This window comes from Leptodactylus fuscus, chromosome 9, assembly GCF_031893055.1.
Source record: "Leptodactylus fuscus isolate aLepFus1 chromosome 9, aLepFus1.hap2, whole genome shotgun sequence".
Classification (NCBI taxonomy): Eukaryota; Metazoa; Chordata; class Amphibia; order Anura; family Leptodactylidae; genus Leptodactylus; species Leptodactylus fuscus.
Window position 1 is genome coordinate 88,709,688 of NC_134273.1, and position 26,269 is coordinate 88,735,956.

Genomic DNA, 26,269 nt, shown 5'->3' on the forward strand with positions numbered 1-26,269 from the left:
ACAGGCTTAGATACACTGCTCAGCAGACTGTAGCAGACCTGACAGGCTTAGATACACTGCTCAGCAGACTGTAGCAGACCTGACAGGCTTAGATACACTGCTCAGCAGACTGTAGCAGACCTGACAGGCTTAGATACACTGCTCAGCAGACTGTAGCAGACCTGACAGGCTTAGATACACTGCTCAGCAGACTGTAGCAGACCTGACAGGCTTAGATACACTGCTCAGCAGACTGTAGCAGACCTGACAGGCTTAGATACACCAGTTTGGACATGTATTTTTTCACTTTCTTCCTTTGGGTCTTACTTGTTAATGAAACACTTCGGATAGAGCCGTCTCATGTCCAGACTCAGCCCCCGCCCGGTCCAGCAGCTCCCCGCACGCCGACACCCCGGACTGGGAATACTGGGAGCAGCCGCCGCACAACCTGTTTAATTCTCACTTTTTATTCTTCAGGATAATCCCAGTAGAGATTACAGGCCGTGAATCTTGTCACAGAGAGGAGAATCTGTTGTGTTTCTTAAAGGGGTTTCCCCAAGATTAGAAGAAAGCATGTCTGAAACAGCGCCACACCTGTCTATGGGTTGTGTCTGGTATTGCAGCCCCTTCTTTTAAAATAAATAAAGCTGCAATACCCTACACAACCTGTGGACAGTGGTGGCGCTGTCTGTAGAAGAAAAGATACAACCTGATTTACTCATTCTGGAGACTCTAGCACTTCATCGTCCACTGCCTATGACATCGCCACCTAGTGGTCATGTTTGTAACTGAGCGCTCCCTAACTGATGGAACTACAACTCTCAGCAATCGGCTATCAGGGCATACTGGGACTTGTGGTTCCCCTACAGTTGTAGACGTCGTTGAGCCCATGACAAGACTGTACGCCACGCAGTGTGAAAAACGGTTTATTTTAGAAAACGTCTTATAGTACAGAATAAAGTGAGTCTATCTGCTATACAATTACTCTGCATTAGATATGGCGGGGGCGGGGTGAGCTGGACGCTACTCTCTACCGTGTTACTAGGCGCAGCGCAATAGTATGACGTTGTGCTTCAACAAGGGAGGTGACATGCGCTAACAGTCATGTGACAAGCGGCCGCCGCCGCCGCCGCCATTGGATCGGTGAAGGTAAATTTTCTTCCTGAGGTCTCAATGTTATCAAAAAGCCTTAATGTGGCGAAGAAATGAGACTGGTCCAAGCAGCCGCTCGTCAGGATGAAGTCTATGGAGAGCACCTGTCGTCTACGCATGCAGCAGACACAGCCATTGCACTGACAGGAGGAGTTGTCATAGGGACACAGTTTATGAAGTCATTCAGGAGTTACGATAACATGGCTTTTCTCTAGAAACTGATGACATCACGCCTGAGTGACATCACTACTCCGCTGCTTGTGTTCAATATGGCTGCCTGTGTCAGCGGGGGGGGGGGGGGGGGGGTAAAAGCTCTGGGGCTCAGGGACGTATTGCTAGGACAGCTCTACCAGGAAGCTTTATCTTCTACTATAAAAGGGGTTCGGGGTCCCCATCAGTCCAGAAAATTCCAGAGAATAAGTTGATACAACAATACAGTCAGTTCACTTGTTTGGGGCGCAGACGGATTTCGGGCGTTGTGGGCGGGGGTCTCGCCCCTCCGGGTTTTGCCTCTTGCTCGCGCCAATTCAACAAGTGTTCGGGTGTCGCGCCGGCCGCTTTATAAATCAGCCCTTTGCCAAAAGAACCAAAAGAAGAAAATGTCCAAAAGGGAGAAAACGGGGAGCAAAAGAAAAACTGCCCCCCATAAAGCTGCGATACGCCATACGAGAATCAGCAAATAATCCGGGCCAAATAATATCGCTCTGCTGCCAAATCAGCAAAGACACCAAACGCATGGGTGCGCCGCCCGGCCAGAAAGCAACACGCTGCAAAGGATCGGTTCACTGACAGTCAGAGGAGGCTGCAGTATATATATATACCACTATGGCTGATGGAATGGGATATTGTCTATGGGCCTGCTCGGCTGTCCGTATCAATCCAATAACGCCCAGGTGGGACCATCGCCCCCATAAAGAGGGGTTTGGGACCCCTATTCTTGTGATCAGTATGAGGATCCCAAACCCTAATCTGGGAGGACACGGCAGACTACAGGAGGGTCCTCATAGGGTTTCGGTCAGTATACGCCTGGCAGCAGCAGCAGCAGCCAATGTCTTTGGTTGCCCTTGAATATAAAACCGATCTGCTGCTTCCCTGTATTAGATACACTGGAATCCAGAAAGCAGCTCCGCGTCATCTTCAAGGGCAAGAAATACTCAGGAATCTAATGGGGGGTAATTACAAGAGCTGAGATACAGAAGGCCAAACTCAAGCCCCTAGGGTTAGCTGGAGTGCCCCTTTAAGACTCCCAGTCATGCATTACGCTGGGTTCAGAGTCAAAGCGAGGCTTTCCTTCATCCGGGGCAGGGATTCTACTTCTTGTGATACGTTGTATCTAAATGTTCCTGGCAAGTGAGAGTAGCTTCTTGGCACCCCCTGGCATCCGGGGCACCTCCCCACTCCCTGGCACCTGGGATACCCCTTGATACCCAGGGCACCTCCCCACTCCCTGACACCCGGGGCACCTCCCCACCCCCTAGCACCCAGGGCACCTCCCACTCCCTAGCACCTGGGGCACCCTCCAACCCCTGGCAATCCCCACCCTCTGGCACCTGGGGCACCCCCCACCCCTGGCACTTGGGACACCCCCTGACACCCGGGGCACCTCCCCACTCCCTGGCACCTGGGGCATCCTCCACCCCCTGGCAATCCCCACCCTCTGGCACCTGGGGCACCCCCCACCCCTGGGGCACCCCCTGACACCCGGGGCACCTCCCCACTCCCTGGCACCTGGGACACCCCCTGACACCCGGGGCACCTCCCCACCTCTGGCATCCAGGGCACCTTCGCACCCCCTGGCACACAAGGCACCTCCCCCCTGGCACCCAGGGCACCTCCCACTCCCTAGCACCTGGGGTACCCTCCACCCCCTGGCAATCCCCACCCCCTGACACCCGGGGCACCTCCCCACCCCCTGGCACCCAGAGCACCTCCCACTCCCTAGCACCTGGAGTACCCTCCACCCCCTGGCACCCCCACCCCCAGGGAATCTCCCACACCCTGACACCCGGGGCACCTCCCCACTCCCTGGCACCTTTGCACCCCCTGGCACACAAGGCACCCCCCCACCCCCTGGCACCCAGGGCACTTCCCACTCCCTAGCACCTGGGGCACCCTCCACCCCCTGGCAATCCCCACCCTCTGGCACCTGGGGCACCCTCCATCCCCTGGCACCCCCCACCCCCTGGTATCCGGGGCACCCCCCACCCCTGGCTGAGCCTATGCTAAGTAATTGCATTCACTAGAGATACTTGGTGATGAGTCTGCACTTTCTGAAGGTCTCGGCACTTTCCTGCAGACGGATTACATCGATGCTCAATAATTGACAAACGTCTTCAGCTTGAAACGTGACCAAGATTGAGGCAGCGCGCCGTCGGCAGCGCACACTTGGCAGCCGTTCATGGATTTCTGGCCGGGCAGCGCACATCATTAGGAACAAAGGGAGAAGAAAAAGAGGAGAAATAGAGCGGGATGTCAGGGGAAGCCTAAGGGGCCCTGCTGGGGGTTGTAGTCGTCTCCATCAGTCCTTGTGCTCTGCTCAGACGTCTCTGTGTGGAGTTACCACATGTAATAGCTCCGCGAGGTGTCCACCTGGGAGGCCTTGGTCTCCACCGCGCCCTCCTTGTCCTTCTCGCTGTCCCCCTCCCACAGGCTGATGAGTGGGGGGTACAGCTCGTTCAGGGGGATGGAGGACGTTTTCTGCATGTACTTCTTCAGGGAATGGCGATAGTTTTTCCTCTGGAATCTTTTTGCCGCATAAACAGAAACAGAAGCGAAACTGATGAGGGCAAAAAGCGAACCCATGACGGCGGCCAGAGCGGCGCTGGTCTCCTGGTCGGTGACGGTCAATGAGTAGGACGTGCCCTTGGTGGTGACATTGATGCAGGCCCGCTGAGCTTGTTGGTGTAGACCAGATACCGTCAGGCACACTTCGTACTCGGTGGCGGGTTGGAGATGGGTCAAGTTGTACTCGTGCACATCGGCAGGAACCCGGGCCGTGTAGGTTATGTGGGGGTTGTCGATCTTCATGGTGGCCGAAGACCACTTAATGTTAGAAGCCAAGACGCTGGAGCTAACCTTCCAGGACACCAGGACTGAGCTGGCCTCGGTCTGCTGGACGTAAAGATGAAGAGCCTGAGACCCATCCAGAAGGGTCCCATTTATACGCAACGTGGCCACCCTGGTGTCTGCTCCTTCCGAATTCTGTGCCACGCAGGTATAGCGGCCCGAGTCCTCCACCTGCACGTTGCTGATCTGCAGAGTTCCTTCCCCGCTCAAACGAAATTTATCAGACAATGTCTCTGTGGTGACTTTATGTCCCATGGGGGTAACCCAATAGATTTCGGGCTCAGGTTCTGCCATTGCTCTGCAGTCCAAGGCAACGGTCATCCCTAGGTCTAGGCTGAGATGGCTGGGGAAGGTGTCTTGAGATATCATGGGCAAGCACTGTTCTCCGGCAGGGTCTTGGGCCAACGCTTCTTTCACAGACTGGCCTCGATATTCAGGGGGCAACGCACAAAACATGGACAGGGGCTCCATAAATCGGATGGTGGTCTGGTTGGAGCCCATCCAGTGCAGGACGCAGTCACAACGCAGCGGGTTACTGTGGATACTAATCTCTCGCAGATTGGGCAGGGATTCCACCGTCCCCTTATAGACAGAGTTCAGAGCATTATTATTCAGCATCAAACTCTCCAGGGTAGGCACGTTACGGAAGGCGGATCGGTGGATATAGGACAGTTTCGGATTGTTAGTGGCTTCAAGCTTGGTTAACTCAGGGAGATTGTCTAGAGCGTAGCGGTCTAGAGACACCAGCTCCGCCATGTTGTTGATCCCGAGCTCCTTCAGCCGCAGCATGTTCTTGAAGTCTCCTTCCTGAATCTTTCGGATGGGATTTTTATTAAGGTCCAAAAATTTGAGGTTAGGAAGTTTTTGTAGGGCCACTTGGGGGACTTTACTGAGCTTATTATCATAGAATGACAAACTCTCCAGATTATCCAAGCCCAGAAAAGCGTTCCCTGGGATGTCGCTGAGATACATGCCGGCCAACACCAAGCTCCGCAGGCTGCTCAGTGGCTGGAAGTTTAGGTCCAGTATCCCGATGACCGGGTTCTCTCCGATCATTAAGATCTCCAGGTTGGGGGTGGACTCAAACCAGCGACTGTCGATAATCCGCAATTTATTGGAATTCAGGTGCAGGCGGAGTAAACTGCGCAGTCCGGCAAAGGCACTAGGTGAGATGGAACTCAGCTGGTTGTGGTTGATGTAGAGTTCCTCAAGGTTGCTCAAGTCTTGCAGACAATAGTCAGTCATCTCAAAGACCTGGTTCTCCTCCAGGTGCAGAGTGGTGAGCTGACTAAGATTGGCCAGACCCACGTCTTGGATGGAGGTGATGTTATTCTGGGACAGGTCCAGCTCCGTCAGGTTGACCAGCTGCTGCAGCTCTCCATTAGTCCTCTCGATGTTGTTGCTCTGCAGTAGGAGGACCTGGGTGTCTGCGGAGAGGTTGGCTGGGATCTTGGTCAGGCGCAAGTCGTTGCAGTCCACAGTTTTGGCCTCGCGGTAGGTGGACTGTGGAGTAAACCAAGGCCGGTTACCGCAGACGCAAAGCTGAGGACATTCGTTGGCTTGAGATCCTGTTAATGAACTGATGAACAATCCAATGGAGAAGTAAGACGTCAACACCAGAAGCTTCCTCCAGGCCATGGCCGTCGCCCGACAAGACACTCAAGTGGCAGGAAAATGTGCTGATGGGAATCTCGATCTTGAATGTTCTTCCTTCCCTGGATCCGACCTGGAATAGAAAACACAAGTCACTAAGATGGGTGGAATTCACAGAAAATACTAAATATCAGATCCCTCCAACAATGTGCAGTGAAAATTACTCTAGAGCGCCACCACAGGAAAGGGGAAATATTACACCCCGCCCAATGAAATCAACAGGTTGTCTGTATCGCACATGGACAGGCCGAGACCTCCAAACGGAGATACCCAAAAAACAACAATCTGAAACTTTCTAACAGATTTTCCCATTCTAAGATCTCTGCTTGCTGTCAATACTATTATTAATATTAGAATATATTAGAATTCATTATTTATTGCTAATATATATATATATATATATATATATATATATATACAATAAACACAAGACCGCCAACCTGATACAAGTGGGAAGGAGGACTCGGCCCGTAGGCTTACAATCTATAAACCTGTAGGTGACAATCTATAAAGCCTAATATCTCAGTGTGTTACATTTGTATCCAGTCTGTATAATCCTCGGCCCTGGCACTAATATGTATCAGTACAGGAGAGATCTGCACTGCTGATGGATTTATCCAGACTGATACATTGTAGCGAGCTGTCAGATGTGAGATGTATCAGGTCTGTGAAAGCCTCTGGGTATAAACAAGACTCTTCCCATTGTTAGCAAGCAGAGATGCTGAAGTGATGCGCAGCTAAAATACAATGGGGGGAATCATCAAATCCCTTTCATCAGAAAAGTGGTGACAAGTGACGGCAGAGTCTACGACATGTTCTGAGATCCTGTAGACGCCGAAGGTTATGACTTAAGAGCGCCCTCCACTGGCGCAGGCGACATCTACATTAGCACAAGATACGTTAGTCTTGATAAATTGTACCCCAAAGTCTATTAGAAAGCTGCAGAAATGTTCAGGAAACCTGGCGTGTGCATTAGTCTATACATCTGTGTAGGGGGCGGGGGACGTGTTTGTTAGACCCTATAATAAGTCGCTGCCCCCCACCTATTATTCTCTGTTGAAGAGACAATGTAAAGATGTGGAGCTTAGGGGAACAATACTGAAAAGCAAGACAGTGACAATGGCTGTCCGCAGGCTCCGGCTATTCATACACAAATCTCCTGACAGCTGGGGCGGGGGGCTCGGGGGTCACAGGATGACAGCTGATCTGTATTAACTCTCTCCTTCCCCCTGGGGGTCTATGGCTTGTGCTTCCAGGACCTGGGAGATGTAATAAATTCAGACAAAGAAGATCCATGGAGTGAGGGCTCTGACCTACAGTAAGTGCAGCCACAGTCCAGGAGATGTCTGACTTCTGCTCCTGTCACTGTGCAAGCGGCCGAATCACTAACTGTGCAAATGGCCAGACTGACGCTGACACATTGTAGCCGAAGGGCTGTGGTGGTCCACACAAACTCCAGAGCAGCGCTCTTCAATCTGCGACTCTCCCCTGGTGCAAAACTCCCAGTAGAAGTTTCTCAGGTCATGCTGGGATTTGTAGTGTTGCAATAGCTGGGGGGCACAGATAGGGGGCATTGCTTAACCTACTTTTGCATCATTTCACAGTTTATATCTACATGTAAGTACTTATTCAATGTTAGATGATTTTCTCTTCTCCATTCACATCCAAAGCTGCATTCAGAATGTTGCTTGTTTGTGTGGGACATGTTACAGTTATTCATTTCTATGGTACTGGAGGGTCTGAAGCTTCTGGCTCCAATGCAAAATCTGTGCCCGGGCCCCTGCTAGCAAACTACAATGACTTCTAGCCCTCCCATGTCAGCGGCCTTTTCCCTACAACTCCCAGCATTCCCTGACAGCTGAAGGCTTCACTGGGCTCCTGCACTTGCATTTTATAGACTTGTTTGATAATCCAGAATATTTGGTAATTTGGCACATATGGCTGGATTAGAGGGCGCTCCCTGTATTCTGCTCTAGAGGTGGGCACTGGATATAGGGCCAGTGCCAGGTCTGTGAGGGTATGGGGGCTGTATGGCCGGGCTGGGGGGGCCCGGGCTCTGTCTGTGACTCCAGCTCTGCTGCAGGATGAATAGATTCTGCTTTGCTCTGCAGAACTGGGCAGCCTGACAAAGGAGAATGGAGACTGCACAAAGCGTCCCAGTGCCAGGCCGGCTCACGTAACGCACCTCTCTGTGCCCCTGCTCGCCCATCAGGCGCCCTGCACCCAGGTCCTCATGTATCTAGGCCCCGCGCCCGCTCTCCTGGGCTCAGGGTTTATCGCAGATACTTTGTTGCCGGAGTCTTTGTGCAGAGAATTCCTCCACGTGAAGAGAGAAGGAGACATCTGGCATCGGGGCCTCATTGCCATGCAAATCACGAGGCTGGCAGGGGGCATGCCTGGTGCGAATCCACACCTCAGCTGGGAACACTAAATGACTTTACTACCCCCCTCAGAGAGAGGAGAAGGGGCAACAGGGAACCACAAAGAGGATAGGTAGGAGAAGAGCAGAACTTTATAAAAGCAAGGACAAAAGGGACAAAGACACACAGAATATAAATATATCCTACTGTATACATATGTACTGCACTAGGCAAGCACATATATACACCACACATGGCACAGTCATATACACACAAGCACACTATATACTTAGATGTATATACTGTTCCCTGGAGCACTGGAGTCCCTGGTTTAAATCCGACCAAGGACCAACCAAGGTTTCCTCGTAGTTAAAAGACGTCCTGAAATCTAGATCACGAGCCCTATATGGGACAGTGTCTACATTATCAGTAAAACGGAAGATATATAAGTAACTAAATCAAATAAATACTTTAATAGATTGTATTCTCCTGTCCTACAGTCGGCCTCTCCTCGCCTGACATGGCTGATAACAGATAGTAATAGATTGTATTCCCCTGTCCTACAGTCGGCCTCTCCTCGCCTGACATGGCTGATAACAGATAGTAATAGATTGTATTCCCCTGTCCTACAGTCGGCCTCTCCCCTCCTGACATGGCTGATAACAGATAGTAATAGATTGTATTCTCCTGTCCTACAGTCAGCCTCTCCTCTCCTGACATGGCTGATAACAGATAGTAATAGATTGTATTCTCCTGTCCTACAGTCGGCCTCTCCCCTCCTGACATGGCTGATAACAGATAGTAATAGATTGTATTCCCCTGTCCTACAGTCGGCCTCTCCCCTCCTGACATGGCTGATAACAGATAGTAATAGATTGTATTCCCCTGTCCTACAGTCGGCCTCTCCTCTCCTGACATGGCTGATAACAGATAGTAATAGATTGTATTCTCCTGTCCTACAGTCGGCCTCTCCTCTCCTGACATGGCTGATAACAGATAGTAATAGATTGTATTCCCCTGTCCTACAGTCGGCCTCTCCTCTCCTGACATGGCTGATAACAGATAGTAATAGATTGTATTCCCCTGTCCTACAGTCGGCCTCTCCCCTCCTGGCTGATAACAGATAGTAATAGATTGTATTCTCCTGTCCTACAGTCGGCCTCTCCTCTCCTGACATGGCTGATAACAGATAGTAATAGATTGTATTCTCCTGTCCTACAGTCGGCCTCTCCTGACATGGCTGATAACAGATAGTAATAGATTGTATTCCCCTGTCCTACAGTCGGCCTCTCCCCTCCTGACATGGCTGATAACATATAGTAATAGATTGTATTCTCCTGTCCTACAGTCGGCCTCTCCTCTCCTGACATGGCTGATAACAGATAGTAATTGATTGTATTCTCCTGTCCTACAGTCGGCCTCTCCCCTCCTGGCTGATAACAGATAGTAATAGATTGTATTCCCCTGTCCTACAGTCGGCCTCTCCTCTCCTGACATGGCTGATAACAGATAGTAATTGATTGTATTCTCCTGTCCTACAGTCGGCCTCTCCTCTCCTGACATGGCTGATAACAGATAGTAATTGATTGTATTCTCCTGTCCTACAGTCGGCCTCTCCCCTCCTGGCTGATAACAGATAGTAATAGATTGTATTCCCCTGTCCTACAGTCGGCCTCTCCCCTCCTGACATGGCTGATAACAGATAGTAATAGATTGTATTCCCCTGTCCTACAGTCGGCCTCTCCTGACATGGCTGATAACAGATAGTAATAGATTGTATTCTCCTGTCCTACAGTCGGCCTCTCCTGACATGGCTGATAACAGATAGTAATAGATTGTATTCCCCTATCCTACAGTCGGCCTCTCCTCTCCTGACATGGCTGATAACAGATAGTAATAGATTGTATTCCCCTGTCCTACAGTCGGCCTCTCCTCTCCTGACATGGCTGATAACAGATAGTAATAGATTGTATTCTCCTGTCCTACAGTCGGCCTCTCCTCTCCTGACATGGCTGATAACAGATAGTAATAGATTGTATTCCCCTGTCCTACAGTCGGCCTCCCCTCTCCTGACATGGCTGATAACAGATAGTAATAGATTGTATTCTTCTGTTCTACAGTCGGCCTCTCCCCTCCTGACATGGCTGATAACAGATAGTAATAGATTGTATTCTCCTGTCCTACAGTCGGCCTCTCCTCTCCTGACATGGCTGATAACAGATAGTAATAGATTGTATTCCCCTGTCCTACAGTCGGCCTCTCCTCTCCTGACATGGCTGATAACAGATAGTAATAGATTGTATTCCCCTGTCCTACAGTCGGCCTCTCCTCTCCTGACATGGCTGATAACAGATAGTAATTGATTGTATTCTCCTGTCCTACAGTCGGCCTCTCCCCTCCTGGCTGATAACAGATAGTAATAGATTGTATTCCCCTGTCCTACAGTCGGCCTCTCCCCTCCTGACATGGCTGATAACAGATAGTAATAGATTGTATTCCCCTGTCCTACAGTCGGCCTCTCCTGACATGGCTGATAACAGATAGTAATAGATTGTATTCCCCTGTCCTACAGTCGGCCTCTCCTGACATGGCTGATAACAGATAGTAATAGATTGTATTCCCCTGTCCTACAGTCGGCCTCTCCTGACATGGCTGATAACAGATAGTAATAGATTGTATTCTCCTGTCCTACAGTCGGCCTCTCCTGACATGGCTGATAACAGATAGTAATAGATTGTATTCTCCTGTCCTACAGTCGGCCTCTCCTCTCCTGACATGGCTGATAACAGATAGTAATAGATTGTATTCCCCTGTCCTACAGTCGGCCTCTCCTCTCCTGACATGGCTGATAACAGATAGTAATAGATTGTATTCCCCTGTCCTACAGTCGGCCTCTCCTCGGGGTCACATCTGACATCTCTCTGGGCAGTGAGGAGAGCCCGGGGGTCACATACTTTATTGTCAGTTCACTATTTTGGTACATTTAGGTCACTCCCCCTTTTCTCAGAACCCCGCCCACATGTTCAGGATGTTGAAATATTTACTCCCATAGCAGATACAGAGATGTCGGACTGTAGGACTTTACACCAGAGACGCCTCGTCCTGTTTACACCACAATGGCAGATCTGTGGTCTCTGGGAACAATAGCCCCTCATTGTCCGGATCAGTGGGGGGGTCCTACAGTCCTACAGACCGCCACAGACCGCCCCTCCATGACCAAATCCACTGTGTGTAGCAAAAGAATCAAGTTTATTGTTACCAGGGGTTACATTCTATTCCTTCTATTCACACCTCCCATATAGTGCACAGGTAATACCGTCATATATACAGTTATATACAGTGCGCACATAACACTAGCCTAGCCATACACTAGGGAGGAGGATTACATCTATAACATTCTGGTGTCTATTAGGGTCAGTGGCGCCCCCTTCTGTAATGGCAGATGTGGCACCACATGACAATGTATATTGCTAAATGTTACTATATAGAGAGAACATTTACATCGTTCAGCAAGACACATTAATAAACTATACATCACCCCAAGGTACAATATATAATCCAATATACTATATACAATCCCAATGTATATAATCCAATACACTGCACCTAATCTCAGTATACTATGTATAATCTTGTGACATCATATACAATCCTTATATACCATATATAAACCCCATGTACTATATATAATCCAATACACTGCACATAATCTCAGTATACTATGTATAATCTCGTGACATCATATATAATCCTTATATACCATATATAAACCCCATGTACTATATATAATCCAATACACTGCACATAATCTCAGTATAATCTCGTGACATCATGTGTAATCTCGATATACTCTACAGAATTCCCATATATTGTACCTAATCCTCTCCATATAATCCCAATATACTGCACATCATCTGAATATTCTGTATATAATCCCAGCCATTAGCAGACATCTAACCCCACAGGCAGTCACACAGTGTAATCCGCTCCACTGAGACATACACTGGTATCCATGTGAGATCCGCCCGACCATGAGATCACAGGGAGGAAAGTGGGTCACATGGGATTATAATGACTGCAGATTGTTTATGAGAGGTTGTGTGGTTCACATCCAAGCCGTGCAATTATGTAACCGGCCGGGCATCACTGCAGAGCCACGAATAATGTGTCACTAATACCTGCTGCAACTGTGTAACCCACCCAGATCCCACCAGATCCCCAGGAGATACCAGATCACTGACACAGCTCTCCAGATCACCAAGTAACCTGAAGATGTCCCTAAAAGTTCCCATAACACTAGATGTCGTCCTCCATCACTAGATCAACTAGAAAAACAATGGGGTAGAAGATAATATAAAGGGTCTGTATACTGACACTAGATCACCAGCACATAGGACAAGATCACAAGATCACATAATACTGAATACAATAAACCAGTCAGCAACTCAGTAGACAATGACAGAATGTGCCTGGAAGGTCACATCAATTTGGAGGAGCGGCAGATCACAATAGATCACTTTACCTACTCAATAGATCCATGATGGTTTACATTAGATCATTAGCAAGTGGACAAGATCACAAGATCATATAAACCCATGACTAGTACAGTATATTCCACTATGCTGGATCATCAAACTGGGTCTTGGATCAACTGTCTGACATCCGTAATGCTAAATCAACCAGATCCACTGTACAGATCAATCATTATAGATCACCAATATAACTAGAACTACTGTGCAGATTATAGCAAGCTGGATCACAGGCATATATGTGACCAGATCTCAGGGACGTCATCCAACACTAGATCCCATGGTTAAACTATATAATGATAATACAACAATTTGTTAATACATGTGACCAGATCCCAAGAACGTCATGCAACACTAGATCCCTACAACCTCACAACAAATAAGTCGCTTGTGCTAATATATCAGATCTCTAGGATAGTGCACTAGATCCCTGGTTAATGTAAACAATGCACAAGAGATCACTAGGATCTACAGCACTTGACCAGATCATTAAAGCATCACAAGAAATATCTGGGATATTATAAAACAGATCTCTGGGGAATCACATGAGATCCCGTGGGCAGGAGATCTTACTATGACCTCTGACACAAGTGACCAGATTACTAGGACACCCCCAAATAATGGTGACACCATATCACTCCAGATCCCTGTGGTTACGTACCAGATCTCTGCTACCTGGGACCAGATTTCAGGTGACTTTGAGATCTCCAGTCAGCAGTCAGTGATCCTGTCCCAGCTGCCTGAGATCACCAGGCGGAAGGCACCTGCTCATCTGCACAGAGTCTGATCCGCTCCATGTGTCCCAGTAACATCCGCAGCACAACTCCCATCATCCCTGCGCTGTGCACATTACCAGCCAGCTATTTATAGAGGAGCCATTATCCTGCAAACCAGTGCACACCAGTCCAGCAACACACAATGTACACAAACTGAAAGCGGCCACTAAAATACACAGAAAAGTAACACAAAGATACACAGCACACACTAAAACACTGCACACAGAAACATACACAGCTACACTGCACACACTAATATACTACACACACAAAGATACACAGCTGCACTGCAAACACTAATATACTACACACAAAGATACACAGCTACACTGCAAACACTAATATACTACACACAAAGATACACAGCTACACTGCAAACACTAATATACTACACACAAAGATACACAGCTACACTGCACACACTAATATGCTACACACAAAGATACACAGCTACACTGCACACACAAAGATACACAGCTGCACTGCAAACACTAATACACTGTACACAAAAAGATACACAGCTACACTGCACACACTAATATACTACACACACAAAGATACACTGCCACACTGCACACACTAATACACTGCACACACAAAGATACACAGCTGCACTGCAAACACTAATACACTGTACACAAACTGAAAGGAAACACAAAGCGGCCACAAAAATACACAGAAAAGTAACACAAATATACACAGCACACACTAATATACTACACACAAAGATACACAGCTGCACTGCACACACTAATATACTACACACACAAAGATACACAGCTACACTGCACACACAAAGATATACAGCTACACTGCAAACACTAATATACTACACACAAAGATACACAGCACACACAAAGATACACAGCTGCACTGCACACACAAAGATACACAGCTACACTGCACACACTAATACACTGTACACACAAAGATACACAGCTACACTGCAAACACTAATATACTACACACACAAAGATACACTGCACACACTAAAACACTGCACACACAAAGATACACAGCTACACTGCACACACTAATATACTACAAACAAAGATACACACCTACACTGCACACACAAAGATACACAGACACACTAATACACTGTACACACAAATATACACAGCCACACTGCACACACTAATACAATGCACAAAGATACAGAGCTGCACTGCACCGCAAACACACAAAGGTACACTGCCACACTGTACACACACTATTACACTGCACACAAATATATACAGCCACACTGTAAACACTAATACACTACACACACTAATACACTACACACACAAAGACACACAGCCACACTGCATGGGGCAAACACAAAGATACACAACCACATTGCACACACAAGGTACTGCACAGATACAGTGTAAGCACAGCACGGTATACAAGCAGTGTAAACACAAATATACAGTCCCACAGCGCACATAATACACAATGCACTGCACACACACCATACATTGCACAACACACGTACGATACTTGCACAGAAACTATACACACCGTGCACTTCACACACCGACAGTTCACAGCAGACACAACAGCCACAATACACACTGTGCAGTGCACACAGCTGACCGTATACACACTGCACATGAATGCAAACATAAAGCTACACAAATTCTACAGAAACGCATCTCACGCCCTGCGCACCGAGCACACAATGCGTTGGTCCACACTCCGTGCACTCACCTCCTCTAGCTGGTGTTCTTCATGTCCCCTCTGTCCCCATTACCCCCATGTCACCTCTCCCCTCTGCCTCCTCTCCAGCACTGAGCCTGCTGCCTCCTGCCCCTGGGGTAAGTCCAGCACTGGTCAGCTGTGATTGGCTGCTGCTGGGAGCTCCATCTGCACCAGGAACAATGGAGGGGGAGGAAGGAGCAGAGTGGCCGGGAGGAGGGGAGAGGACCCGGGCTGGGAAAGTGGAAGGTGCGGGGAGGAGGGAGCAGGTGGAGAGCAACTTATACAGAAACACCAGGGAGAGACCAGAACCTGCTACTGCCCTCATCATCCTCCTCATCATCCTCATCATCATCCTCATCATCCTCATCATCACCCGGCACTGACTACACCAACATCATATATATTAATAGAGGAATTATTATTATTTATACAGAGAAAAATAATATCATCCAGCAGCGCCTGTCACTACTCTGTACCCCAAGTATCAGCCTGTCACTACCCTGTACCCCAAATGTCACTACCCTGTACCCCAAGTATCAGCCTGTCACTACCCTGTACCCCAAGTATCACTACCCTGTACCCCAAGTATCAGCCTGTCACTACCCTGTACCCCAAGTGTCAGCCTGTCACTACCCTGTACCCCAAGTGTCACTACCCTGTACCCCAAGTGTCACTACCCTGTACCCCAAATGTCACTACCCTGTACCCCAAATATCAGCCTGTCACTACCCTGTACCCCAAGTGTCACTACCCTGTACCCCAAGTATCAGCCTGTCACTACCCTGTACCCCAAGTATCACTACCCTGTACCCCAAGTATCAGCCTGTCACTACCCTGTACCCCAAGTGTCAGCCTGTCACTACCCTGTACCCCAAGTGTCACTACCCTGTACCCCAAGTGTCACTACCCTGTACCCCAAGTATCAGCCTGCCATTACCCTGTACCCCAAGTATCAGCCTGTCACTACCCTGTACCCCAAGTGTCACTACCCTGTACCCCAAATATCAGCCTGTCACTACCCTGTACCCCAAGTGTCACTACCCTGTACCCCAAGTGTCAGCCTGTCACTACCCTGTACCCCAAATGTCACTACCCTGTGCCCCAAGTATCAGCCTGCCATTATCCTGTACCCCAATTATCAGCCTGCCATTACCCTGTACCCCAAGTATCAGCCTGTCACTACCCTGTACCCCAAGTGTCACTACCCTGTACCCCAAATATCAGCCTGTCACTACCCTGTACCCCAAGTGTCACTACCCTGTACCCCAAGTGTCAGCCTGTCACTACCCTGTACCCCAAATGTCACTACCCTGTACCCCAAGTATCAGCCTGTCATTATCCTGTACCCCAATTATCAGCCTGTCATTATCCTGTACCCCAAGTATCAGCCTGTCATTATCCTGTACCCCAAGTATCAGCCTGTCATTATCCTGTACCCCAAGTATCAGCCTGTCATTACCCTGTACCCCAAGTATCAGCCTGTCATTATCCTGTACCCCAAGTATCAGCCTGTCATTATCCTGTACCCCAAGTGTCAGCCTGTCATTATCCTGTACCCCAAGTATCAGCCTGTCATTATCCTGTACCCCAAGTATCAGCCTGTCATTATCCTGTACCCCAAGTATCAGCCTGTCATTATCCTGTACCCCAAGTATCAGCCTGTCATTATCCTGTACCCCAAGTGTCAGCCTGTCATTATCCTGTACCCCAAGTATCAGCCTGTCATTATCCTGTACCCCAAGTATCAGCCTGTCATTATCCTGTACCCCAAGTATCAGCCTGTCATTATCCTGTACCCCAAGTATCAGCCTGTCATTATCCTGTACCCCGAGTATCAGCCTCTCATTATCCTGTACCCCAAGTATCAGCCTGTCATTACCCTGTACCCCAAGTATCAGCCTGTCATTATCCTGTACCCCAAGTATCAGCCTGTCATTATCCTGTACCCCAAGTATCAGCCTGTCACTACCCTGTACCCCAAATGTCACTACCCTGTACCCCAAGTATCAGCCTGTCATTACCCTGTACCCCGAGTATCAGCCTGCCATTACCCTGTACCCCAAGTATCAGCCTGTCATTATCCTGTACCCCAAGTATCAGCCTGTCATTATCCTGTACCCCAAGTATCAGCCTGTCATTATCCTGTACCCCAAGTATCAGCCTGTCACTATCCTGTACCCCGAGTATCAGCCTGTCATTATCCTGTACCCCGAGTATCAGCCTGTCATTATCCTGTACCCCGAGTATCAGCCTGTCATTATCCTGTACCCCAAGTATCAGCCTGTCATTATCCTGTACCCCAAGTATCAGCCTGTCATTATCCTGTACCCCAAGTATCAGCCTGTCATTATCCTGTACCCCAAGTATCAGCCTGTCATTATCCTGTACCCCGAGTATCAGCCTGTCATTATCCTGTACCCCGAGTATCAGCCTGTCACTACCCTGTACCCCAAGTATCAGCCTGTCATTATCCTGTACCCCAAGTATCAGCCTGTCATTATCCTGTACCCCAAGTATCAGCCTGTCATTATCCTGTACCCCAAGTATCAGCCTGTCATTATCCTGTACCCCAAGTATCAGCCTGTCATTACCCTGTACCCCAAGTATCAGCCTGTCACTACCCTGTACCCCAAATGTCACTACCCTGTACCCCAAGTATCAGCCTGTCATTACCCTGTACCCCGAGTATCAGCCTGTCATTATCCTGTACCCCAAGTATCAGCCTGTCATTATCCTGTACCCCAAGTATCAGCCTGTCATTATCCTGTACCCCAAGTATCAGCCTGTCACTATCCTGTACCCCAAGTGTCAGCCTGTCATTATCCTGTACCCCAAGTATCAGCCTGTCATTATCCTGTACCCCAAGTATCAGCCTGTCATTATCCTGTACCCCGAGTATCAGCCTGTCATTATCCTGTACCCCAAGTATCAGCCTGTCATTATACTGTACCCCGAGTATCAGCCTGTCATTATCCTGTACCCCAAGTATCAGCCTGTCATTACCCTGTACCCCAAGTATCAGCCTGTCACTACCCTGTACCCCAAATGTCACTACCCTGTACCCCAAGTATCAGCCTGTCATTACCCTGTACCCCGAGTATCAGCCTGCCATTACCCTGTACCCCAAGTATCAGCCTGTCATTATCCTGTACCCCAAGTATCAGCCTGTCATTATCCTGTACCCCAAGTGTCAGCCTGTCACTATCCTGTACCCCAAGTATCAGCCTGTCATTATCCTGTACCCCAAGTATCAGCCTGTCATTATCCTGTACCCCGAGTATCAGCCTGTCATTATCCTGTACCCCGAGTATCAGCCTGTCATTATCCTGTACCCCAAGTATCAGCCTGTCATTATCCTGTACCCCAAGTATCAGCCTGTCATTATCCTGTACCCCAAGTATCAGCCTGTCATTATCCTGTACCCCAAGTATCAGCCTGTCATTATCCTGTACCCCAAGTATCAGCCTGTCATTATCCTGTACCCCAAGTATCAGCCTGTCATTATCCTGTACCCCAAGTATCAGCCTGTCATTATCCTGTACCCCGAGTATCAGCCTGTCATTATCCTGTACCCCAAGTATCAGCCTGTCATTATCCTGTACCCCAAGTATCAGCCTGTCATTATACTGTACCCCAAGTATCAGCCTGTCATTATCCTGTACCCCAAGTATCAGCCTGTCATTATCCTGTACCCCAAGTGTCAGCCTGTCATTATCCTGTACCCCGAGTATCAGCCTGTCATTATCCTGTACCCCAAGTATCAGCCTGTCATTATCCTGTACCCCGAGTATCAGCCTGTCATTATCCTGTACCCCAAGTATCAGCCTGTCATTATACTGTACCCCAAGTATCAGCCTGTCATTATCCTGTACCCGAGTATCAGCCTGTCATTATCCTGTACCCCAAGTATCAGCCTGTCATTATCCTGTACCCCAAGTGTCAGCCTGTCATTACCCTGTACCCCAAGTGTTATTGTGAAAACTTGTACTATAAAATCTATGATGCAGAATTTTTGGGGTGTCATGAAGTCATTTCCCATTGGTCATTATTACATTGGGGGTACAATCTATACAAATATTGGAGCGTCACCCACAGTGGATTTCTCGGGGTACTCGGCCGTCATGTACCCCTTTAAAATATGTGAAATAAAGATATTGGATTTTAACCCTAATGGTGCTGGATGGATGAGACTCTTCCTATGTATGTCCCAGGTTATGGCGGACACGTGGCTGATCCCTCATGTACTGGCCGCTCAATGGCCACAAAACTGCTTAACCATCAGCCGTCATGTGGTAGCGTGGGAACATCCCCTGAAGTCGCGTCCCCCATGTTTCCCAGTTCTGTGTTTCACCTGTTGAGGAGCAGGTGGGGTCTATTCCTGTGTACAATACAATAGACCTATGGGGGGAGGGATAGACTTGGATCTTCTTCCATGGGAATTCCCAGGGTCTGTGCTGCAATGTATATCAGCATATTATCACACAGGGTCACAGGTCACAGGTCACAGGTCATACACATGCCTTATGGAGTTACCATCTGCCAGTGATGCTGTGACTGGTATTATGTAATGAGGGGGTGTGGCCATGTAAATGTATATTACCTTCCCCTCTATAGGATTCCACCACCATTGATCTATAGTGATGCTTTGTGTCCTGCAACAACATCCCAGCTGTCTGATAAGGACAATAGACAGCCAGACCATATAGACAGCCTCCCCCAATATAGCCCAGACATACAATTATTTGTCATTAATACTTTAATCCTTCACATAAAATCTATTTTCGTACATTGAAATAGAAACATGAAATCTCAGTCCAGGAATAAAGGAAAAAAAGCAAATAGTTCACTAATAGTGTCGTGTGCAAGGGAGGAGAACACGGGGCGACCGAGGACTTGGGTAATGGACAATATGTCGACTGATCTGGTATTATACCCCAGAGCTGCGCTCACTATTCTGCTGGTGCAGTCACTGTGTACATACATTACATTACTTATCCTGTATTATACTCCAGAGCTGCACTCACTATTCTGCTGGTACAGTCACTGTGTACATACATTACATTACTTATCCTGTATTATACCCCAGAGCTGCGCTCACTATTCTGCTGGTACAGTCACTGTGTACATACATTACATTACTTATCCTGTATTATACTCCAGAGCTGCGCTCACTATTCTGCTGGTGCAGTCACTGTGTACATACATTACATTACTTATCCTGTATTATACCCCAGAGCTGCGCTCACTATTCTGCTGGTACAGTCACTGTGTACATACATTACATTGCTTATCCTGTATTATACTCCAGAGCTGCGCTCACTATTCTGCTGGTACAGTCACTGTGTACATACATTACATTACTTATCCTGTATTATACCCCAGAGCTGCGCTCACTATTCTGCTGGTACAGTCACTGTGTACATACATTACATTACTTATCCTGTATTATACCTCAGAGCTGCGCTCACTATTCTGCTGGTACAGTCACTGTGTACATACATTACATTACTTATCCTGTATTATACTCCAGAGCTGCGCTCACTATTCTGCTGGTACAGTCACTGTGTACATACATTACATTACTTATCCTGTATTATACTCCAGAGCTGCGCTCACTATTCTGCTGGTGCAGTCACTGTGTACATACATTACATTACTTATCCTGTATTATACTCCAGAGCTGCGCTCACTATTCTGCTGGTGCAGTCACTATGTACATACATTACATTACTTATCCTGTATTATACTCCAGAGCTGCGCTCACTATTCTGCTGGTGCAGTCACTGTGTACATACATTACATTACTTATCCTGTATTATACTCCAGAGCTGCGCTCACTATTCTGCTGGTACAGTCACTGTGTACATACATTACATTACTTATCCTGTATTATACTCCAAAGCTGCGCTCACTATTCTGCTGGTGCAGTCACTGTGTACATACATTACATTACTTCTCCTGTATTATACTCCAGAGCTGCGCTCACTATTCTGCTGGTGCAGTCACTGTGTACATACATTACATTACTTATCCTGTATTATACTCCAGAGCTGCGCTCACTATTCTGCTGGTACAGTTACTGTGTACATACATTACTTATCCTGTATTATACTCCAGAGCTGCGCTCACTATTCTGCTGGTGCAGTCACTGTGTACATACATTACATTACTTATCCTGTATTATACTCCAGAGCTGCGCTCACTATTCTGCTGGTGCAGTCACTGTGTACATACATTACATTACTTATCCTGTATTATACTCCCGAGCTGCGCTCACTATTCTGCTGGTACAGTTACTGTGTACATACATTACATTACTTATCCTGTATAATACTCCCGAGCTGCGCTCACTATTCTGCTGGTACAGTCACTGTGTACATACATTACATTACTTATCCTGTATTATACCCCAGAGCTGCGCTCACTATTCTGCTGGTGCAGTCACTGTGTACATACATTACATTACTTATCCTGTATTATACTCCAGAGCTGCGCTCACTATTCTGCTGGTACAGTCACTGTGTACATACATTACATTACTTATCCTGTATTATACCCCAGAGCTGCGCTCACTATTCTGCTGGTACAGTCACTGTGTACATACATTACATTACTTATCCTGTATTATACTCCAGAGCTGCGCTCACTATTCTGCTGGTACAGTCACTGTGTACATACATTACATTACTTATCCTGTATTATACTCCAGAGCTGCGCTCACTATCCTGCTGGTACAGTCACTGTGTACATACATTACATTACTTATCCTGTATTATACTCCAGAGCTGCGCTCACTATTCTGCTGGTGCAGTCACTGTGTACATACATTACATTACTTATCCTGTATTATACTCCAGAGCTGCGCTCACTATTCTGCTGGTGCAGTCACTGTGTACATACATTACATTACTTATCCTGTATTATACTCCAGAGCTGCGCTCACTATTCTGCTGGTACAGTCACTGTGTACATACATTACATTACTTATCCTGTATTATACTCCAGAGCTGCACTCACTATTCTGCTGGTGCAGTCACTGTGTCCATACATTACATTACTTATCCTGTATTATACTCCAGAGCTGCGCTCACTATTCTGCTGGTACAGTCACTGTGTACATACATTACATTACTTATCCTGTATTATACTCCAGAGCTGCGCTCACTATTCTGCTGGTGCAGTCACTGTGTACATACATTACATTACTTATCCTGTATTATACTCCAGAGCTGCGCTCACTACGATGTTGGTTTCTGGTTTGCTCTTTCCTCTCACTATGGGTTAATATTCTATGACTTCTTCTATCTCCATTTTTCATTGCGTTCACCTGGCGGTAAATATAAAGGTAACAGAGCTTGAAATGGCGATGACTTTTTCGTGCGCCCGGTGTACACAGCTGTCAGAGGAGCGTGACGTGCCCGGGACGCTGGCTGGATTGTGTTGTCTCTGCTCGGTGTCGCCTGTGGATACTTCATGTTACGTTGTATCTGCTTGACCTCGCCGCTGTTACAGCTGAATGTGTCGTTTCTGCAGAATTAGGAAATGAATCCGATGTGATGTTTCTGGATTCAGTAATTCATTATACAGATGTCACGGCCTTGGTGACCTGGGATATTATATTATGGTAACTTAAAGTTCATATCAATACATAGTCAGTGACTAGTGGGGGGGATGGGATTATAGCCTCGGTGGACCAGGACTACTCTATTCTCTAAGTCACCAGGGAGCCTGGATCTTAAAGGGATAGTTCAGTAAGGTAAGAGACTAACAGGACAGGACAGAGGTTTGTGCTGCGGATGTGTTTACTCACAGAGGATTGTCTAGACTGGATACACTGTAACAAATCCTCAGCTGTGAGACACATTCTATTCTGGCCTCTGACTGACAGGAGCAGGCTGGGGTCTGGGGGAAGATATATAAACACAGGGGTATCACAGAACCTTATAAGGGGGGAAGTAAAGTCTGGACACGCTTTTGGGGAAGAACAGGTGGTGTGCGGAGGAATGTGGCGGCAGCGGAGGACCAGAAATACACCAACAAATGCTGCAGATATATATAATAATGGAGTCAAGAAATAACAAGTCCACAAATAAATGGAGCCAGATATTAATGACCCCCCCACACATACACCCGCCCAACCCTATCACATAGCCTCTTAAAGGGAAAGTGTCACAGTTAATATCAGGATTGTGTTTGCCCAACATTGTGTTTCTGGTTAATTAACCCTTGATAATATCCTGACATCTGACCTAGAGCAAAGAAATGGGTGACAGGAGTGGGGGTGGGGCATTGATGGCGGCCAAAGCAGGTGTTTGTGGGTATTATGTGGCCAGGGAAGAACATAGAAGTTGCCAACAATGGTGACGACTGCCGAGATATTTTACATAAATCTTCTTGATTTAGTCACGAGGTCATTTGCAACTTTTTTCTCTTATGAAAACATTGAAAATGCTCTCATTGTATTCTAGATTGTGTTATCCGGTATCATTGTATTCTAGATTGTGTTATATGCCATCATTGTATTCTAGGTTGTGTTATCCGGTATCATTGTATTCTAGATTGTGTTATATGCCATCATTGTATTCTAGATTGTGTTATCCGGTATCATTGTATTCTAGATTGTGTAATATGGCATCATTGTATTCTAGGTTGTGTTATACGGCATCGTTGTATTCTAGATTGTGTTATATGGCATAATTGTATTCTAGATTGTGTTATATGGCATAATTGTATTCTAGATTGTGTTGTATGGCATCGTTGTATTCTAGATTGTGTTATATGGCATAGTTGTATTCTAGATTGTGTTATAAGCCATTATTGTATTCTAGATCGTGCTATATGGCATAGTTGTATTCTAGATTGTGTTATATGCCATTATTAAATTCTAGATTGTGTTATACAGCATCATTGTATTCTAGATTGTGTTATACGGTATCATTGTATTCTAGATTGTGTTATATGGCATCTTTGTATTCTAGATTGTGTTACACGGCATAGTTGTATTCTAGATTGTGTTATACCGTATCATTGTATTCTAGATTGTGTTATATGGCATCTTTGTATTCTAGATTGTGTTATATGGCACCGTTGTACTCTAGATTGTGTTATATGGCATCATTGTATTCTAGATTGTGTTATATGGTATCGTTGTATTCTAAATTGTGTTATAAGGCATCATTGTATTCTAGATTGTGTTCTATGGCATCGTTGTGTTCAAGATTGTGTTCTATGGCATCGTTGTTCTCCAGACTGTGTTATATAGCATTGTTGTTTTCTAGATTGTGTTATATGGCATCATTGTATTCTAAATTGTGTTATACAGCATCATTGTATTCTAGATTGTGCTACACCACATCATTGTCTTCTAGATTGTGTTACACGGCATCGTTGTATTCTACATTGTGTTATACGGTATCATTGTATTCTAGATTGTGTTATATGGCGTCTTTGTATTCTAGATTGTGTTACACGGCATCGTTGTATTCTAGATTGTGTTATATGGCATTGTTGTATTCTAGATTGTGTTATATGGCATTGTTGTATTCTAGATTGTGTTATAAGGTATCATTGTATTCTAGATTGTGTTCTATGGCATCGTTGTTTTCTAGATTGTGTTATATTGTATGGCTGCATTCTAAAACGTTTTACATTTTGTGATTGTACTGTAGATTCTGTTACATTGTATCATTCTATTCTATATTGGGTTACATTGTATGGCTGTATTCTAGAACGTGTTACATTGTAGGATTATTTTATAGATTGTGTTATATTGCATGAGTGTTTCTAGATTTTGTTACGTTGTGTGTATGACTATACTGTACATCGGGTTATAATGTATCATTATATTCTTGATTGTATTACATTGTATCCAGCCACAGTCTGAGAGTCAGCGCCTAGAGATAGCTTTTCACGATCCATCCTCTTGTCTCAGGAAAATGAAGACGAGGACCCTGTAAATCAGATAGTTTTGTTCCCTTGGCATTCCTTGATATCTTATCCCCTGACTCTCTAGAGTTAATCCTGATATACATAATGTGCCCCCTTTAATACATGAGAAGTTGTGGGGATCACTGCTGGGTTTTGGTCTAGATAAGTCGCCGTCCCGTGCCAGGGCCCTGCGGCCACCACATATGTCCTGTCTATGGCGGAACACACCGAGTACAGGAAGGAGTCAGAGCCGCAAAACTGAACCACAGAGAGAAAGAGAGAGACAGTGACCTTGTAGGAAAAGACTGAGATATAATGTCCTGTATATATGAGGAGCAGAGACAGCATCTGTATACATATATACTGTACATAGAATGCTGCGGAGCTGTGTATCTAATCCTATCCTGTGTGATACTGTCTGCTGTATCTAATCCTATCCTGTGTGATACAGTCTGCTGTATCTAATCCTATCCTGTGTGATACTCCCGGCTGCCTCCCATGTGCCCGGTCTTGTTGCCCCTTCCCCACCATCCAGTGACTACCCGGAGATTCCAGTTGCAGCCGCCGGTGAAATGAGTTTTAATATTTCATGCCGCCTTCCTGCCAGGACACATTTTGCTTTTAGAGCTGGCATGGTGTCCGGGCGCCCTCCCCTCCCCCACCGCCCTCCCAGGAATATATTTTATTTAGAGGCGCGGGTTGTCGGCTGACAGGACGCCATTGTCAGATCAGCCATTTATCATAATTAACATTTTACTTGGAGCTGGAAGTGTAAGAACAAGCGAGCGAGTGACCCAAATGTTACAGATGGCGCCAAGCAGGGGAATGGCCATGAAATCTCTGCCAGTCTGTGGTACAAAGACCTGCCGAAATACTGTGGGAGGGGGAGACTTATTAGGGGGTCCTAGAGCCCTGTACACTGTATAATGGAAACCCTGCAACTAGCTCATATTATACTCCAAGATCTCTGCCGCCTGTCACTGAATCCCGACATCCAATGGCTGAAAATCAGCAATGTCACCGCTGCTCTCTAGTATATGGATAGGCTGTATTCTCAGTGATGTCACTGCTCTCTAGTATACGGATAAGCTGTATTCTCAGTGATGTCACCGCTGCTCTCTAGTATATGGATAGGCTCTAT

General features: G+C 46.8%; 2 protein-coding genes across 4 annotated transcripts in view; both read right to left on the reverse strand.

Annotated features, from left to right (window-relative positions):
- Positions 1–3,556, reverse strand: part of LOC142217880 (histone-lysine N-methyltransferase SETMAR) — a 26,356-nt gene extending 22,800 nt beyond the window's left edge. Inside the window, exon 1 of the mRNA XM_075286202.1 lies at positions 3,381–3,556. Within this exon, the coding sequence (XP_075142303.1) occupies positions 3,381–3,556 (176 nt within the window). The remainder of the gene's footprint in view (positions 1–3,380) is intronic.
- The window catches only part of LRRN1 (leucine rich repeat neuronal 1), a 317,960-nt gene continuing 295,027 nt past the window's right edge, over positions 3,337–26,269 (reverse strand). Inside the window, exons 1-2 of one of the 3 annotated variants that reach the window (XM_075286298.1) lie at positions 15,211–15,362; positions 3,337–5,923 (exon numbers count right to left, since the gene is read on the reverse strand). In XM_075286298.1, coding sequence (XP_075142399.1) covers positions 3,688–5,835 — 2,148 coding nt within the window. In that variant the 5' untranslated portion in view covers positions 5,836–5,923; positions 15,211–15,362 and the 3' untranslated portion in view covers positions 3,337–3,687. Of the gene's footprint in view, positions 5,924–13,400; positions 13,606–15,210; positions 15,363–26,269 lie in introns of those variants that run through there. The other 2 variants (XM_075286299.1, XM_075286301.1) reach the window with 2 other exon arrangements.